Raw genomic sequence first — 19,718 nt, 5'->3', positions numbered from 1 at the left:
GTCCTATCAGCATAATCCATCCCCCATTAAAAGTATGCCTTAGTCAGGAATTTAACAGACGTTAAATTCCTGAGTTAAGGCTGAGGTAGCGCGATTTTTTTTATCGCTGCACCTCCTTGTTAATATCGCGAAGCTGCCTTCACGATATTAACGTGTTGTTTTCACAGCCACGCCTTCTTTGCATCTCATTAGTGATGCGAGGCGAGGCTGTGAAAAAACGGGCTCTACATCAAGGAAACACGCGCTAGCGTGTCCTTGACGATATTGCGATATAATTATCACCGCTTTTCGCCCAAAAACGGATGCTAAACCTGCGATAATTATATCGCCAGCCCTTGCTAATATGCCCCAGAGTTGGCAGACACTGTCTGAAACCATATTTGCATAGAAAGGCAACGATTCTCTCTAAAGTATATAAAGAGCAAAAGAATAAAAAAATGTATAATAGTTTGTGTAGATTTCCATCACAGGGACAGGGCGACAGCTGATTAAAAGAATATGTATTTTACGGGTAAGCCAATCATAAGTCGAATGAGGTTTAAACGAAATCGTATTCAAATAAATCGATGCAGTAAGTTTTGAACAAAGCCCAGATATGAAAGTGTGCGATGCTTTACGGGAGGTTGCATCTGATATAAAAATATTATGCTTTTATATTCGTTTTTGACAGCTATGTCAATTGCTGCCTTAGCCAAGAACAGTTCTTTTAGTTTGCGCTTCGGGAAAGTGGCACACAATGATGGGGTATCATACAATTCACGGAGACCTAACAATGTCAAAGTGGTCTTTATATAACTTAACCATGGAATTCTAAGTGCATGGTCCATATTTAAAATATATGTTACCACTGATTGGTTCAATTTGACACTTTCCCTTTTTCATATTGACTTCCACAATATTATAGGGGCCACTTTAATCACACCACTGATGAAAGGTAAACCTACTTCAGTGTGACTTATAAAATTCGAGCAAGCGCGGGGGCAGATAATAGTCTTTTACAAAAAGCATCCTCCACGCGCTGCAGCTCTCCAACCTCCGCCTTGCCCAAAATTGCAGCCTCATATGTGGCAATAGACTTTGCTTTAGCTGAGTAAATCTCAAGCAGTTCTGGGATTTTGAGCCCAATTTGTTTTGAGAATCTGAAAATTGCCGCAATGTTTTTTTCCATAAAAGTTGGTCTGTTTGTCACCATGTCCTCCTAATTTAGTTTGCCATCAAAAAGGACTCCCAGATAAGAGAACTTATCCACCACATCTAATCTTTTGTTACCTATGAAGAATCTCTGGGATTTTTTAGAGCCCGCCCTGCAATTAAGACAAATGTTTTAGTCTCGTTAACATGTAGGTCCAGGCTTGCCATAGAGCGTATATACTCCTCTATGAGTCTCGGCAGTGCATTTGGAGTTCTAGCCAAGAGCACTGCGTCGTTTGCATAGAGGAGAATTGGGAGGGTGACAGACTCTACGTATGGGATATCCTTCGCACTCTCTGTCAATGCCGATTCCAATTTATTAGTGTAAAGGGCAAATAAAAAAGGGGCAAGGACACAGCCTTGTCTCACACCCTTTTCTATAATAAAGGTTTTTGTACAATCCCCTTGTTTCCCATACCGCACACTTGCTGTGGCTCCCCCGTACAACTGCCCTATGAAAGTGAATATCGGTTCCTCCACTCCAATGCTCTCCATGATGTCCCATAGCTTGCTATGGGCCATGAAGTCAAACACAGTGGAGAGGTCTATAAAGGCCATACAGAATTGACCTTGTTTTGCCATAGTATATTTAGCGGTCACCATCATTAAATTCAAACATTAGTCAATTGTACCTTTACCTTTCCTGAACCCAATTTAAGCCTCCGATAAAATCTTCTTTTCCCCTGACCATTCTTCTAACCATATTGGTAGCAGGCGTCCCGTGGTACTTTTATCCGGGCCCAGTGGGGTGGGATGTTGCAGCAGGAGACACACAATTGTATGGCTGAAGTAATGACAAGAGCTGATGTGGGCGTAGTGAATTCTGACTGCTTTCAGTGTTGGTTGCATGTTGTGAAGGGTAACATGGCATGAAGTGTTGGATTATGTTGTGACTGGCTAGTGTGATGAGTGGTATATACAAGTGCTAGATTTATTGGTGTGTTACTGTACTTGTTTGGCGAGATATGGTGTGGTAAGTCACAGTGCTGGTCAGTCAGTTTGATGAAGCCCATTATGGAGTATTGTGGTGTTGTGTCTTGGAATTTAGGGCCAGGCGTACAAAGCTATTTTGCAATCGCATATCCTGTGACTCACAAAATCACAGGGTTTGAGAACACATAATGGCTTTTAGATTTGTATGAAAGCTATTTTGCAAGCCAGAAAAGCTTTTAAGAGTCATAACGTGTTTGCAATTAGTAAGGGTCATAGAAGGAGAATCTCCTCGCAATTGCAATTCGGTGCAGCGTGTGTCAATGGCTTGTAACTGCAGTTGCCATCGCGATCACAAAACATTTATCCCTTACCGATATCTCAAAAGAGGTGGTAACAGATTCTCTATTTTAAATCTACCTAATATATTTTAGCAAGAAACAGAGCATATATGCCAGAGAGTACATTAGATATCTTAAAATGCATACCCCGTAGCATCATAATATGAAATGCTGGTCTACAAAGGGATGCAAAAAGTTACAAACAGTGGATTCCCTAATTCACTATCATTAAATACAGAGAAAGAAAACCAGAAGAGGGCATCATTGTCATTAGTTCAATATACCAATGACTGGTCAAATGACAGAACATGTTACCTAGTTTTAGGCACAATAAATAAATGCTGTAGGTCACCTCTGTCAGGAAACATCTCCTGGTGGGAAGGACCTCATCTCGATCGTCCTCAAATGTATGCCCTCCAGTGCCTTCATGGACTGCTAGCTTATCCTTCAGTTTCTAAATCAGGCGTTCATCTAGTGCCACCGACCATTCTTCAAATGAAGAGGAAAGTGATGTTTTCCATTGCCTCAGAATGCATCCCTTAGCCACCACTCATGCCACGTCAAACCATCTCAATTTGTGGCTCATGAGACTTGCATGAGAGCTAGTTTTGGGGAGGGCACACTCCTTAAATCGCTTGTTTCCCTGAGCTTTGACATAACGAGAAAAGCTGTGAGCATTACCAAAAAATGTGTGCCATATGCCCTGTTCCCTTCTGGCATCTGCAGCCTGTGGAAGTGCTTGAAAGCTTGGCTCTGTGGAGTTCCTCTGGGGACATTGGTCAGTGATGCAAGATTTTGAAGTAGCTGAGCTCCATTCTGGATTCTCGCACGCTTTTATTGTAGTTGTGTAGTAGATCTGCCCTTTCCTCCTCCGTGTATTGTTTAGAGAGTTTCCTCTCCTATTTGTATAACAAGAATTTGTAAGTTGGTGTAGAACAGAGGCCATCTATCAGGGTCTCATAAAAGTCACAGACCTTCTTCCTACAGCCACCCATTTCATGAGATAGAAATGCATAGCAGAGCCTTGGAAGTTGAGGGGTTGTTTCCCAAGTGTTTTGGATATAAAATAGCAGAGCTGTAGATATTTCAAATTTCTGATTAGGACCCAGAAGAAACCAATTGGAGCATCGAGAAAGATTTCAAGGAGTTGCCTGTTAGGAGGTTCTTAATACCGCACCTCTGCCAGGTGAGCCAGCTGAACATAGGGCAGTTTATGGACAGATCTGCGTTGTAACAAACAGGGGTCTGTCGTTCTGACCCAAATATTTATGGCCTTGAGTCTAAGTTGTGATGGATGCAGCTATGGTCGGGTTGGATGGATTGTCTTTTGATAGTCTTCAGGTATAATGTTCCTGAGGGCCTTTCACGCCTTTTTGAATGTGGCCTTCAGGAATAACCCAATCAGGTTTTTCTACGAATGTGCCAAAATGGTGTGAAAGTTGTGAAATTCTGGGCTATGTAATAATCTGCTAATTTTGGCAAATGGAGGCCTCATGCTGTAGCAGTGCCATAAAGAGGCAATAGTACAGTATCTGATTCTCAGTGAGGAAGATGCCCTTTGGTACACCTTCCCTTTATTAAATGGTGTAAGGTAACCTTGGGGGGGGAGTAGCTTTCCAAAAGTTTTCCCAAACTGGAAAGTGCTCTTAAGCAGCATTGTCTCATTTCAGGGCCATAGGCTGCTTAAAAAAAAAAAAAAAAAGGTTTTCCGTTTATAGTGCAAAGATAGGGATGGTGCTCTATAGTTCCTTGTAGGCCACCGCCCCTACGTGTGCAGCCAATCACATTGAGTCATAATTAGCAACCTGCTTAAGTAATAGTCTTAGAGCAGGTCGTGCTACCAGCCCCCAAGGCGCGCGATTTGGCTTTGTGACCCACTAGTATATAGGTCACATCAAAGAATTAGAGACTTGTCACAAAAAGCCCAGCAGATTTTGACAGACGAGGGAAAATTAATTATTTCTTTCATTTTCCCTCGTGGTCATCTGTCGAATCCCCCCAACCCAGCCCACCACTCTGACTTGCACAGGCCGCTCCTGAAAAAGCCGGTGTACAATTTATGACCACTTTTTGTGACCTGTTCCTTAGTACATCAGGGTATTTTTGGGATTTTGGAATGAATCTTTTCGATTGCAGTTCACACATGGAAAAATAAAACAAATGACTTAGCGTGTATTCGTGTCAATGGTAATTTTATTTCAGTTAATAAAAACGATAATATATTGCGCAGATAAAAACATTAAAAAGTGTACTAATATATTGTGAATCAGTTTTTAACAATTTCATTTAAGCATCACAGGAGTTCATATTATATTCAGTTTGGATAGAATCACTATGGAGCTATCTTTACGTTACATTCATCAGACCTTTTGCAGCCAATAGCCGTTCTGCTTTAAGATAAAATGTTTATGAAAGCAGCTATTATTTGTGGAGACTCCCCTTTCATACAAAATAGTAAAGCGTGCTGACATGAGCAAATTCCATACGTGTTAAAAAATCTTTTCAGTAAAATTGTTCTTTCCGTTAATAAGATCAGGCAGATTGATCAAATATGAGTCAAGCTTTCTTCATCAAAAGGCAAAATCTGCATTTTGGGGCAGATTTACAATAACTGGCGCATCCCTACATATCAGCAGGCTTGCGCCAGTTATTGTGCGTCACGGCTCAGCCACCATGGATGCGCCGCATTTACAATGCGGTGCACCATGGGGCAAAAATGGACGGATGCGTGACGCATCTGCTGCTATAAAGGCGGCGCATTGCTGGAGTTGCGTCGCAAGCGCGACGCAGCTCCTGCAAGGCTCGGGGGTGCCCTAGCTTTAAAATACTGTGTCAATCCTTACGCCTGCTTCAAGCAGGTGCAGGGTTTTGACGCAGCATGACCTTAAAAGTGGCTGAGTGAAATCCTGTAGATTTCACTCAGCCACTTTTAGGGGGCGTTCCTGCGCCGGAACGCCCCCCCCCCCCGCGCCGGAACGCCTACATGTGGCGCAGGGCTTTACAACGTGACGCATCTCCCAGATGCGTCACGTTGTGAGTACCCCGCACCATGGCGCTGGCTTTGCGCCGTTGCTGCGTCACAACAGTGACACAACGGTGGCTTAAAAGAGGCGCAAGGGGGTTGTAAATCTGCCCCTTTGTGTTCAAAGGTTGTGGTTGCCATTTGAGGATATATTCTAGTGTTTGGCATAAACCAAAACGTAACTGCAGTAGCTTGCTTTTATAAAATGATCTAAGTAGTGTCGTAAGGTGTTTCTGGGGTGAGGCTCCCTGTAAATGTCAATCGCTATCCAGGCGTGCCTTCTTTTTCTGAACTCTTCTTGGAACCATGAAAGCCTCCTTGTTTTCTTATTAATGACTTTTTTTAAAAGAGTTGTGCGGAAGTGCCATGTCCCATAGCACTTTAGCTTTCAGCGTTGTTAATGCTATGTTAAGAGCTCGGGCCCAGTTGTTCGAATTTTGATGCATGTTATTTTGAATTTCATTCCATATTAGAGCTCGCAATGTGTTTTCATCAGAGGATCTTACTAGTGACATGTATTTGATCAGTGCACCTGTTTGTGCTAGTTTTTGATTTATTAGCCAAAATCCTAGTCGGGTCTGAGAGGGAGATGCACTCTAGGAAGGCTGAAATAAAAGCCTAAAAACCTTGTTTTGTGCTGAATTGAGAAGAGGCCCTGACAAGCTTCAGTGCCATGGCAGAGAGTTGGAATGAACTTGGCCTGTATTACAGTTAGTAGTGGCTGAAAGGTCGGGGTTTGTAATTTCCGATGGATTCGCTGGAAAGCTGAGATTAGGGAAGCAATTCTTGGTTTTAGTACACTCTGATGTAAGTTGTGTGACTGCCGATCTTGCAACCATACGGTGTGGTATTTGTATGGTGTAGCTCGGAGAATTGGTTTCCTCCTCAGTGGCCAGCTGCCTTTCTTATAAATTTTTCTGCCAAAAAACACTACGTGTGTTTTTGTGAAATTAACAGCCATTTCATTCTCGATAAAATAGATGTTTAATTGGTTAAGTAGCCTTTGTAGGCCCATCCCAGTTAGACTCATAAGGGCAAGATCATCATCGTATTGTAGTGAGGCGACCTTCCTGGTTGCCAGTCTTGGTGGAGGAGAATTAGATGTTTCCAAGTAAGCACTAAGATCCGCCAGAAACAGATTAAATAGTACAGACAGACGCCAAGACGCAGCCTTGCTTCAAGCCACTCTTTATGGCTATTTTTTCTGTCAATTTGGTGTTTTGCTCAAGTTTAACCTGGGTCCAATTATTGGTATACAAAAGTTGAATTGCACGCAATCATTTTGAGGGAAGTTCCCACCTGCACAGCTTTTTTCATATTAGATTTCAGTTGACATGGTCAAAGGCTTTTGAAAAATCCACAAAACTTGATCGGAAACCTGTCTGATTATATGGAATCACATTTTTCATTTCAGCCCATTCTTTAAGTTCTGTCAATATGAGTCCTGTAAATATTTTGGAATTAGGTGTCCAATAAGGGTATCATTCTTTACCTTTCCGGAAAGGTGTAAGGGCCCTTCTTGTAAATTGGCTGTAGAATTGAGCCATGGCAAGTGTCCGGGATTTGTGGCTAAGCAATAGTTGAATAAGATTTGGGAGCAGATACTCCAGAATTCCCGGTCTTCTTTATATATAACCGCTGGGAGGCCATTTGGGCCGGGCGCACAGTTCCCCCTGCTTTTCTCAATTCTTTCTGTGATTTCGCTTTGTGTGAAGGCCGGCGTTGTTTCCCATAAAACGTTAGTTGTATTTAGGGACCAATCGTCTTGTGTGGATTTGTGGTTCTATTCTTCTAGAAAATTCTTTTTAAGATTGCTGTCTAAATAATGCATATTATGGAGGCAAATTATTGGAGTATTAATATCTTTTATGCGTGTATATATTGAGGATTTATAAAGCGCTCATACACCTGAAGGCACCTTGGCACTATGTATAAACTATCTGGCAGAGAGAGCACAATCAGATGGTTCATTATGTAGAAAAGAGCCACATTTTTAAAGTCTTTCTAGATTTCAACAATATGTTTTCTTCTCGGATGGTAGTCAGAAGCTGGCTTCAGTGGAGGGTACAGACACAAAAAATCGCTTCCTCCTACCTTACATTTCTTAAATTTGGATATTTCCACCACGTTTTATACACTGATCTAAATGAATGGACTGGACGATACCACGGGTAGCGATATCAAAGGGGTGTAACCAGAGTACTGTACATGGTCTTATGGACAGGATACATGGACTTAAAGACTACTCTCTATTTATTGCGTAGCTAATGGGAAAATCTCAAAACAGGTATGATGGAATTAATAGAACTAGCATCATTCTTGCAGAGGCATTTCGAATTAGCTGGAGTCTAGAGAGCACACCACCTGGACGGAGAAGGTATTAAGCGTTGCAGTATTCAATCAGTGTAGAAATGATGGCATTCAAGATCATTACTACATGGAAAAAAGAGAACAATTATTATTGTGCATATGAAGATAAAAAGCAGGCACCCAGTACGCCTTACTAGACTCCTAATTTTGACACCTGAAAAACTGATTCCGGACGCGTTCTTAACTCCGGCAACCAAAATGGATAGCACCAGAAAGATGTTTGGGCAAATGTGGCTTGTATCCCAGCTTTATCCCCATTGAGCTTCTGCTGGTTACTGCTCACCCAGCTCTTGGCCTGTTGTAGACAGATAGATTCTCAATTCAGGCTTCTACATCATTGGATATCTTGAGGAACAATTTCATGTGCTCTTCATACATGACAGGTGTAGCCAAATGATTGAATCAAGCACGCCACTGGGGGACTATAGATTAAGTATTAAAAGGAACAGGTACTTCTGAGTGCTGAAAGGAAAGGAGAATAGTACTTCCTTCAGGGCTCGGAAATACTGAAACCGGACTATTACAGTGTTCCACACACCGAGGTCACCTATGAGTTAATATCGTCTGGCGGTCCTCAGAACCAAATACCATAAATAGGTCCAATATTATCAGGGCTTCAAGGATACCTGTAGCTGAGGTCTGAGTCCATCTAGCTGACCTGAGAAGGAAGCAGAATGACCTAGAAGGAAGCCGAGGCCATCAGTATCGGGTGGTCCCCGGAGTCCAATACTACAGATAGGTCCAATAATATCAGGGCTTCAAGGATACCTGTAGCTGAGGTCTGAGTCCATCTAGCTGGCCTGAGAAGGAAGCAGAATGACCTAGAAGGAAGCCGAGGCCATCAGTATCGGGTGGTCCCCGGAGTCCAATACTACAGATAGGTCCAATAATATCAGGGCTTCAAGGATACCTGTAGCTGAGGTCTAAGTCCATCTAGCTGACCTGAGAAGGAAGCAGAATGACCCAGAAGGAAGCCGAGGCCATCAGTATCGGGTGGTCCCCGGAGTCCAATACTACAGATAGGTCCAATAATATCAGGGCTTCAAGGATACCTGTAGCTGAGGTCTGAGTCCATCTAGCTGACCTGAGAAGGAAGCAGAATGACCTAGAAGGAAGCCAAGGCCATCAGTATCGGGTGGTCCCCGGAGTCCAATACTACAGATAGGTCCAATAATATCAGGGCTTCAAGGATACCTGTAGCTGAGGTCTGAGTCCATCTAGCTGGCCTGAGAAGGAAGCAGAATGACCTAGAAGGAAGCCGAGGCCATCAGTATCGGGTGGTCCCCGGAGTCCAATACTACAGATAGGTCCAATAATATCAGGGCTTCAAGGATACCTGTAGCTGAGGTCTAAGTCCATCTAGCTGACCTGAGAAGGAAGCAGAATGACCCAGAAGGAAGCCGAGGCCATCAGTATCGGGCGGTCCTCGGAGTCCTATACTGCAGATAGGTCCAATAATATCAGGGCTTCAAGGATACCTGTAGCTGAGGTCTGAGTCCATCTAGCTGACCTGAGGAGGAAGCAGAATGACCTAGAAGGAAGCCGAGGCCATCAGCATCGGGTAGTCCTCGGAGTCCAATACTGCAGATGGGTCCAATAATATCAGGGCTTCAAGGATACCTGCATCCGAGGTCTGAGTCCATCTTGCTGGCCTGAGAAGGAAGCAGAATGATTCTTGTTTCCACAAATTCCTGTAGCTGATTAGAGACCAAATAAAAGAACACTCCCTAAGATACTGATCAATTCACCAAAAATTAATCTACTTGCACACTTATGCGCTCCCTCCTCTCATCATTCAACTCTGTAATCACTGTGCAAAAACCCTTATAAATATCATGAGTATAGACAATTATACATTCATTCCATAAGTTTGGATAAGTATGATGGCTGCTGGATCCTTTATGGGGAGCTCAATTGCTTTGCTGCAGGGGAGGGTTCTGAACCTATCCCATACATTATCATAGTGAACATTTCCGATGCCAGTCGGAATGGCAGTGATACACTATAAAGAGCGATATTTAAATATTCCTATTGCTATTTCACTCTATGTCAAACACCCTTTGCTTCACAGACATGTACTTTAATATGATTTCTTATCACCAGATACAGTCTCAAAGAGCCTGTATCAAATCAGCTGTTATCAAATCAGCATAAGACAAACAAAAGCAAGCACCAGCATAAAGGATATCAAGGGCTCCACAATGAAGAGCGTTCTGCTGTATCACACAAATAACGCGCCTGCGTGACCCATAAAACCAACCAAACAAAACCTATATTACAGCATGTCTTACCATGTCTAGAAAGTACATTTTTAGTTCTTTGCATAAATCCTAAGGGCTGAATCCTAATGGTAAATGCACAGATTAATTAAATGATAGTCCCTTTTTTGATTTTATTACACAGTAATAAAGGTCACTGTTCTCATCACACTTTTAAGGCAGAGAAGCTCGTATTTCATTGTGCAAGGTTTGGAGGTTTGCCAATGTATTTATAAAATTTATATACTATTAAATATGGACTTGAATTAAAAGTCTTATACTCTGCGGAGTGTGCCCTATAAAAGGCAACAGCATATTTGTGAGTTTGAATGTGTTGGGTTTGTCTTGCGCACTCCTAGTTACAAAGCACGAGAGTGCTGCACTTTTCAGGGGGATACAATACAGAGGGTACATGGGTGTGTATTGGGGTTTCTGCAGGCTGGGTGGACGAGGGGATCACATGGGTTGAAGCAAGTCACAGTATTGTGGATGGCTGGCTGATAACCTGGATGAGGGGGCTGGGAATGGGCGTAGGTAGGGTTAAATTGGGAGGGGCGGCATGGGTAGGCAGGGGCATGATCAGCAGCGGGGTCCGGGAGTGGCCAGCTGTTTTTTTGGGAAGTGGGCTCTTGAGATCACCCTACTTTTCCTGATTTCATATTTCTGCTGGTAAATCTTCACAGAAGAACACAGGGTTTTTCTATATATGACCCTACTGGATATCATGTGTGTACTGTAGTTGAAAGTGTCACTTCTAGGATTGCCTTTGTCCTCCTCAGTTCTCATAAACTTGGCACTTTCTCTTTCAGGCTTCATCTGGGGTGAGATAAAGGAGATGTGGGACGGCGGATTCAACGAGTATGTTCACGACTGGTGGAATCTGATGGACTTTGCAATGAACTCACTCTACCTGGCAACCATCTCCCTCAAGATAGTTGCTTATGTCAAGGTAATCTCATTTATGAGGTTGTTGTGCACTGTGCATGTGATTGGCTTAGGAATGTGGCTGGAAGAGAGGAGGTGGATCCAAAGAGACATTTTAAGTGAAGGGCAAGGTGGGTAATAGCCCTGGGACCCCACCTTGCAAGCGGACCCAGCAAAAGTAAACTTTCTATCTAGCTCACCCCTATTTCCTTATCTCACCCTCTCTCCTCTCTGCCTACCTCTACCGCTGAGTCTGTCTTGCTTTGCCCAGTGGAATCTTTAGGATTTTTAGAGACCTTGGAAAGACATTTCAACAGTTTTTGTGTGAACCATATTACTGAGAGTTTGGTTGGCATTATGTGGGCTCCAATTAGCAGAAAATGGGTAATGAAATTCAAAGTTGTTACGAATAGGGGGCCCTAAAATATGTCTTGCCTGGGCCCATAAAACTCCTAATATGAAAGCAGGGGTCGCTAGTGAGTCTCTTTTTGTTGCTGGGTGCCTTGCCTACATGGAGACAGAACCCAACAATAGTTCATTTGAGTGGCACATCGGTTCAGAAGCCTCTGGTGAGATCACACAAACCACCCACATAAAATACCTTAAAATCTACTTCACATCTATAATTAAGATGTCAAAGTTCTTCATTTCAGTGACTTATAATACAGACATTTATCAAAAGGTGACTCATAAGAAATGACATGCTGAGTGCCATAAGGTATTGTAACCACTTAGCTCTCCTTTATTTGTTTAATGGTTGGCACTGAAGGTTTTGCAGAAGGCAAGAGATAAAAAGATACAAGTTTATAGGGTAATTGAAATAACTCATTAAATGCCAGCACCTGAATTAAGAATGCCAAGTCCAAGATTAAGATGATAGAATTTATTTTCATCTCAATAACCGGGATGGTTTGAACCAATCACTCTGTAAAAGATCATTATTGAAAAGAAATGAGAGACTATACAACATAACTATAAACCCACCCAGGAAAAAGTAGCCCAGGAAGGGAAGCAGAACGCTCTACTTACCATGGCTCCCCCAGTAGCTCACCTAGAGTACACCCTAACAACTGCTTCACATATCAATGCTTTTAGAATAGCACCGAGATTGATTATATGTTGCAACTCCTTTTGTTGAACACATCCAATTCAAGACGTGAGATGATTAAAAATGTCTTTCAAAAAACACAAGACGACTTTTTATCCTTTAAGGAATAACAAGCATTGGCACGCCCAAGAGACCGGGCTTGCATTTTCAGTACTTACTAAAGCATTATACTATGTATACAATGCATCTAAGTGAAAAATAATTCATATTTGTGATTAATAAGTGCACTTTTGAGATGAGAAATACTCCCTCATGCTTTCAATGCAAACACTTAGTTAAAGGCACAATATGTTAAACAGCAGTGTTACATATAATCACAGCATATACATTACAGAACACAAGACAAATGCAATAACATTGATCACTCAGGAGTATTCACAATTTTAGAAAAAGCACTCACAAATTTGCAATTTGCAGACCAGTAGAGCCTGAAATTAAGTGAGGTTTAATTTGTGTGCGAACACACACAAAGTATACTGACATTTTCATAATTATTTGATCAACATGCATGCTTAATTTGCAACTCTACGCACCGTTAACTCAAATTATTACTACACAAACTATAACTGTCAAACGGGGGGCACGAGGGTTACTGTTCCACACTGAAAATGGCAGACTTGCAGTGGAGTCTGTATGTAGTCACTGGATGCATGAGCTCATATGAGCAAGTGCCCTCACCCACCCGAAGGTGGCATGCTTCGTCATTGGGCTTGCTCCTCGTTGGGCTGGCGCTGCAGTGCCCAATGGGCCCAGCGAGTGGGCGCTTTATTGGCGATCTTTCAATTGCCAGTGGGATACTAGAGCTTTGAGAGTGTTTCCAGTCAATGTGTAAGAAGATTGGAGAAATGTGAGCTAAAATCGACTATTGACCTCGTGAGACTATCAATTTAATAGGGTTCCGAGTCTATGCTGAGGGTAAATTCAGAGTGAGAGACTACGGGCCATATTAGCAAGACCGGCGATAAAATTATCGCCGCTTTAGCGGCAGGAAACTGCCGCTAAAGCGGCGATAATGGGCTTGTTAATATGCGCTGTAGAATTCCAGTTGAAGCCCAGGTTAGATGTGCAGGACATGTAACCTGGGCTTCTATTGGAATTCTATAGCGCATATTATCAAGCCCATTATCGCCGCTTTAGCGGCAGTTTCCTGCCGCTAAAGCGGCGATAATTTTATCGCCGGTCTTGCTAATATGGCCCTACAAGACTTATTGATCTAAGGGCCAGATGTATCAAAGGGTCTTACCCATTCTATGTCTATGGGAAAATTTGTTCATACATATGGCCCCTAGTCTCTACAATGTAGAGATATACTTAGTGATGTAAGATCTAGTCAGTATGTCTAGATCTTAGTCTGTGGTCAACATGTTTCACGCCTCAATTGTCTTGAAAAAAGATCACTTGGCATGCCATCAGGACCTACATATTGGCATACTTAAGCTTCTGCGAGGGAGGGAACCTAAGTGTGTGTCTGGGTTCTCTTACCCCGGCGGGTTGTGTGGTAATCAATCTTTAATTAAATTTGACTGAAGACACTCACGTCAATGCATGTGCGCTTCATGTTATAACAGTGACTTACATAAATAAGAAATAGAAAACATACATACTGTACGTACATATCCGTTAAAATGATAATTTCTTGATTTTTTCTAAACGTAAGTTAAGAACCAAACCTAACTATAATGTTCAACCCACATTGTCTTCTCCTTTTTATTTTCTTACAAGATTTTTATAACTTTCATGGTACTCTCACGGTACACATCCCGCAATCTTCTGCCCCATGGTACCAAGCTTACATGGTACAGCAGTACCATGCAAGGGAAGCTTGCGGGTTGAGTACAGCACGAGTACCACTGTACATCATGGAAGGGCTGCTCAGGGTCCCATGAGTACACTGCAGTATCCCCAACTTAAAAACCTTTTTCAAAAAACTTTTAATCACTGGGGATCCCCTTGGATCCCCCAATAAATCAGCCGCAGTCGCTGCAAGTAACAGCAGTGGGGCTGGATTTCGACATACGACCACAAGGGAAAATTAAATAAATAATTAATTTTCCTTCGTGGCCATATGCCGAAATCCCCCCTCCCCCCCAACCAGGCACCACCGCCCTTACCTGCACAGCCCGCAGCTGCAATAAATGCCTGTGAGTCCAAGTGTCCTCCTGTTCCTCCTTTTGCCCTTTGTCAAAATTGTTTTAAGATATGGGGAACAGGTCCTGGAGTCTTGTAACACCTGCTGCAAAACTTTCCGGAGATGTTGCACGTGGCCAGTCAGACTTCTAGGTTCTGCGGTATTGCATGGGCTAATAGGAGAAAAGTCTCCCCCAATCAATGGGCTTCAAGAATAATTTTATTATATTTTACTGTACCGAGGGAGCTCCACAGTACATAACAATCCAGGAATCACAATATTTTACAGGTGATTAACATCTTCACCGCTCCAAGCACCACCTCAGACTGATTCATGGTAACAGTGTAAGTGCATCAAATAGAATATAGTTTGGCCGATGAGTGGCCTCAGTTGAATTTTTAAAAGCTTCAAATTCCTATTAAAAGTTAAATCTTGATTTTTTTGTATATTTGTTTGTGAATTTAATAAACTATTTAGTCATTTGTATACTGGTTTGATGAACGCTTGTTTCTCTCATTTTTGTGTATTATTTTGTGGTTCAAATCATCAAAAAAGCTTAGGCAGGGTCCATGACCCAGTGGGGGGTCCCCGGATTCCAATGGGTCCACAGAAGTCAATAGGTTAAGGACCACTGATGCAGACCAATGTATCACTCTAAATTCAAACTTTACATTGTGTAAATACAAAACTACGCTGCAGAGCAAAGCACTCCAGGAAAACAACGCGGTATGTTTAAAGAGGTTTCACATTACGGCTATATTATGATATTTTCTATTTTGTGATAACAGAAGGTGCTAAAGTCACATTTTCACACGCTTTCCCTGCAGACACAGAGCGCTGAATAAAAGTCCTTAAGTATGGAGCTTTCATTCAAGCAATTTCCTTTCCAACTGAGACTGACAAGCTTATACATGCTATCTGCGCTCTAACACCGCAAACTGTTGTCTGCTGAAGGCTTCTTTTATTTAGCGAAAAGGAAATCAAATGCCAGCATGGGAGTTAATCCTCAGCTCCTTGACAAGTGCTCAGGTGCTCAGAGAAAAAAAAGCTGACAAAAGACCCAAAGAGCTTGGCAGCTCAGGGAACGTTAGCGATAGAGGATGGGAGGCGGGTCTATTCATGGCGGTAATGGAACCAGCCCGCCTGATACAGAGTCTAGGTGGAGGAGGCCGACACAAAGGAGAAAGAGCAACCTCATATTATGAACCTCTTGCTATGTTTGTGAAGGTTTACAACACGGATGTTCAAAACGGGGTCCAACGGCTGCGTCCACTTCACATGTTTACGATAACCTCTGACTATGTAAATTAAGGCTAGGCGTAATTTCAGAGTCATTTTGGTAATTCTACGTTAGTCTTTGATGCAGAATCATCAATCATAACGGGATTACTCCTGCTTGCGTAATTATGAGTAATGTGGGGGGAATAAATCTTACTGCAAGAGAGCACAAGCTTTTTTTGTTTTGCCAATCACTTTGGTGCCGTTTGACGAATCTTCACGAAATTTTCAAAACGAATACGACACTCACTTCAGCTGCTATCTTGAAAGTTTCGGCATGATCCACCCAGCGGGGGCTGAGAAACACAGGGTGCTTAAAAACGTGTTTCCCCCAAGTTAACTTCCATAGAACCTTTAGACACAGCTCTAACCCGAACTGCTGAACGGAATTATACCAAATTTGGCAGGAAAGTAGATGTTGGTTCGGAAGTGCCTTTTTGTGATTTTTTGTAAATCAGTTCAGTATCTGCTGAGAAATGTAAAGAAATTCCCAGTTGTATATATAGGGACGCTGTGAAACTGCGACCCCTCCCGATCTCGTGCTGAGATCTGGATAGGGACCCCTCCCCAGGTCCAAAAAAGCATTAAAAAAAAGAAATTGGCGGGAGTCACACTGGATCCTTGACTCCCATCAAAATAAAAAAATTAAAATGAAGTGTGGGCTCTGCGCTTCATTTGAAATCGCCCCCCAGGTGGGCCAGGTCACAGGGGCATTATGAAACTATAGGAGGGGTGCTCATGGGGCCCCCCTCCTCGGGCTAATCAAATCCCCAGGCAGTCACTATGTCATAACGTGACTAGCAGTTAAAAAAACATAGAAATTAACTGAAAAAAACAAAGGTTACAGGGACGTCATAGTTAGCAAATAGAATTTATAAAACCCTAGAAATTCACTGAAAAAAACAAATGTTACTTGTATAAAACCAGTGAAATTCGGCTGTTATATTACCTGAGCTAACTATAGCTTACGCCCCAGCAATGCATTACTTATGACCTCACATATTACATCAATCATGACATGGTCAGTGACATCACTGATGACATCTCAAATGACATCACTAATGACATCATCCACAGAACCACTCACACACCTACTCACACCCCATACAACCTCTCGTACTCCCACTCTCACACCCGTACAACCATCCACATATCCATTCACAGACCTATAGCAGTAATCACACACCCACTCACTCCTCCATAGAGCCACTCACACATCCACTCACTCACTGGTACAGCCACTCACACAACCATTTTCTCACTCATATAGCCACTCATACAACCAGTTATTCATCCATACAGCCAGTCACATAACCAAACACTCATCCATACAGCTACTCACACACCCACTTCTTTGCATGCAAAGTCACACACCCACTCACTCACCTAATCAGCTTCTCAACATAGCCACTCACTCACCAATACAAGCCCTCATACACTCACTCACACAACCACTTACATACCCATTCACACATCCATACAAGCACTCACACATCCCTGTACTCACCCATACAGCCATTCACACAGACACTCACTGTCCAATACAGTCACTCACACACAGTCACTTAACTAAACACCCACGCAAACAGGCACTCACTCACTCATACAGCCATTCAGACACCCACTCACTTACCCATACAGTCACTACACACCCATTTACTCACTGAGAGAGCACGAACACCATCACTGACCCACCCATACAGCCACTGACACACCCACTCCGTAACACAGCCACTCACAGCATCTCACTCACCCACACAGCTACTCACACAACCACTTATACACCCATACAACTTCTCACACACCCATATGTGCAATGATACATATAGTCACACAGCCACTCACATGATATATATTAAAAGTAGTATCACTCAATAGAGGTACACTTACACTCACTGGATGGTGTCATCAGTGATGTCATTGGAGATGTCATGAGTGATGTCACTGACCATGTCATGAGTGATGTAATATGTGAGGTCGTAAGCAGTGCATTGCGGGGCGTATGTTATAATTAGCTCAGGTAACTATAACTACCGAATTTCACTGATTTTATATGAGTGAAATATGACCCTAACTATAGCGTTCCTGTAAACTTTTTTTTTCAGTGAATATATATACTTTCATCTATCTCTGTCATTTAATATGTGTTTATACATATATCTATGTGTAGATATATGTGTGTGTGTATAATTGATATTTTGAACCTCATGCATGGCGTGAGCTCCCCTATACTATCGTTGGACATCTCCAGGTTAAAAGGTTTATCTCCCTAGCGTCAACAGATGGATGTAGTGCCTCAGCTAAATGAGCAATCTGGCTCTGGAGTACACATGTGTCTGCGACAGAGATCTGCTGAACAAGACTGTAGTCTCCTACTTACATCCTAACTCTTCCCACATCCAAAGTCAGTACGGTCCTGGGGTTTTCCTTTACAAATCAATGTGTTCACGTGTGCTAGTGATCCAGATTAGGGCATACAAATTCTCCCTACTTCCACAGATAGAGTAATTTCACAGATACACGCACATACACTCATCATACGCTTGGGCCCATTTCACCAACATACACTCGGATTACTCTATAAATGCCAACCGTGGAGAGAAAACCCTTCTAAACACCCTAAATCTACACTGAGGCCAATGCGACCTAAATGATATGGTCCTGAGTCATGATTTAAACAACAGTAAACACAATAAGGAATTCAATAATTGACAAAGAAATAACCACCCGACACTGTAATTCAAACATAAGATTATTTTATCTAAAATTAGTTCAAGAAAGTCACCAATAGCAAATCATTTTCTCATAATTACCTATTCTAGCTAAGTGTCATAAATGTGTCAGGACAGGTCCCTCGGCAAAGTCTCTCGAGACGTCGTCCTCACAGCATCGATCCTCACCAACGCAAGTTTTGGAAAAAGTGGCCTTAGACCCTCTCTAGTCTAACAATATTTATAGCAAATCTAACAAAATAGAGCAACATAAAATGTTCTATATTTCCGTTGAGCCGCTGAGCAGAGCGAGCAGGAAAGGATGTAGCATCGCTACATTTGGAAAATCTCCACTCAGAAAAAATCACAAAAATAAAAAAGACGGAAGGAAGAAACTCAAGTTTGCAAATGTATCTTTCGTAAATGTTCTTCCTCGAGACCACAGCAAAACCTCCGCTGTAATCACAAAGTTCATTGTGGCTCTCTTTTCCTCCAAGGTTATTTGGATGTTTGCCTGGAGTCGCTGTCATCATGAAACTTTCAAAACTCCAGCAGAAACCATGGTCAGGTGACTTTCAACAAGGCCTCTCAGCATTTCATTTTCACCCGAGCACAGGCTGTAAATGTCAGCCATCTTTTCTTAGGCCAAAACGAACCATCTTAATCGAAAGAAACACAAACAACATTACTACATCATCGCAATGATTAAAACAGTGTTAACCCCACTAATACCCTTATGTGTATGTAATTATCTAGCCTTTTGCAACACAATAAAGCATTAATACACGTTATTTCAAAGCGTTTTGTGCTAAAACAAACAACACTTAGCAACATTTATTTAATAAAACCTGCACATTATTATTAAGCAACATATATGCTTTCCCACGTGTAATTTCTCTTGTTAAACATGTTGATTAATTATAATTTCCACACAAAACCAATAGTTATCGATTATGGATTAGTTATTTTAGTAACGACTTATAGACAAAACTGGAGCTTAAAAACCCAATTAATTTTCAACAGAAAACTCTGCTCCAGCAATCCCCCCTTTGGTGATATTATCACCAAATAAACAACCCAACAAAAAAAAATTTTTAGTCAATTTTAGTCCCATTTTAGGAGAAATTGGAAATGTCTTTTTCTTTTTCACAACACTACACACCAGACTCCCTTTCATCATCCCTCTTTGTCTCCAAATAAACACTCTCCCTCAATTCTTCTAATTCTATTTCTTGTGGATCTCTTTTTGACCTCTTATTTCTCTTTTCAATATTTCCTTTGACTAATTTCTTTTTCCCTCCCCTGTTTTTACAACAGAAACACCCCAATCTTAGTATCAATAAAGCAACAATTAGGAAACAAAGGAAACAAAATCTTACCTATAATAGTACTACCTATTTTTGCAATAAAACTCTTAACAGCAACTATTTTATTAGCTATTTGTGTCCAGATACTTT

General features: G+C 41.9%; 1 protein-coding gene across 1 annotated transcript in view; it reads left to right on the top strand.

Annotated features, from left to right (window-relative positions):
- Window positions 1–19,718, top strand: part of TRPC5 (transient receptor potential cation channel subfamily C member 5) — a 1,029,186-nt gene that overhangs the window by 698,469 nt on the left and 310,999 nt on the right. The window contains exon 5 of the mRNA XM_085606697.1: window positions 10,922–11,061. Coding sequence (XP_085462823.1) covers window positions 10,922–11,061 — 140 coding nt within the window. The remainder of the gene's footprint in view (window positions 1–10,921; window positions 11,062–19,718) is intronic.

This window comes from Triturus cristatus, chromosome 5_2, assembly GCF_964204655.1.
Source record: "Triturus cristatus chromosome 5_2, aTriCri1.1, whole genome shotgun sequence".
In the NCBI taxonomy this organism is placed as follows: domain Eukaryota; kingdom Metazoa; phylum Chordata; class Amphibia; order Caudata; family Salamandridae; genus Triturus; species Triturus cristatus.
Note: the sequence above shows the minus strand (reverse complement) of the source record. Positions and strands in the feature narration are given on the sequence as shown.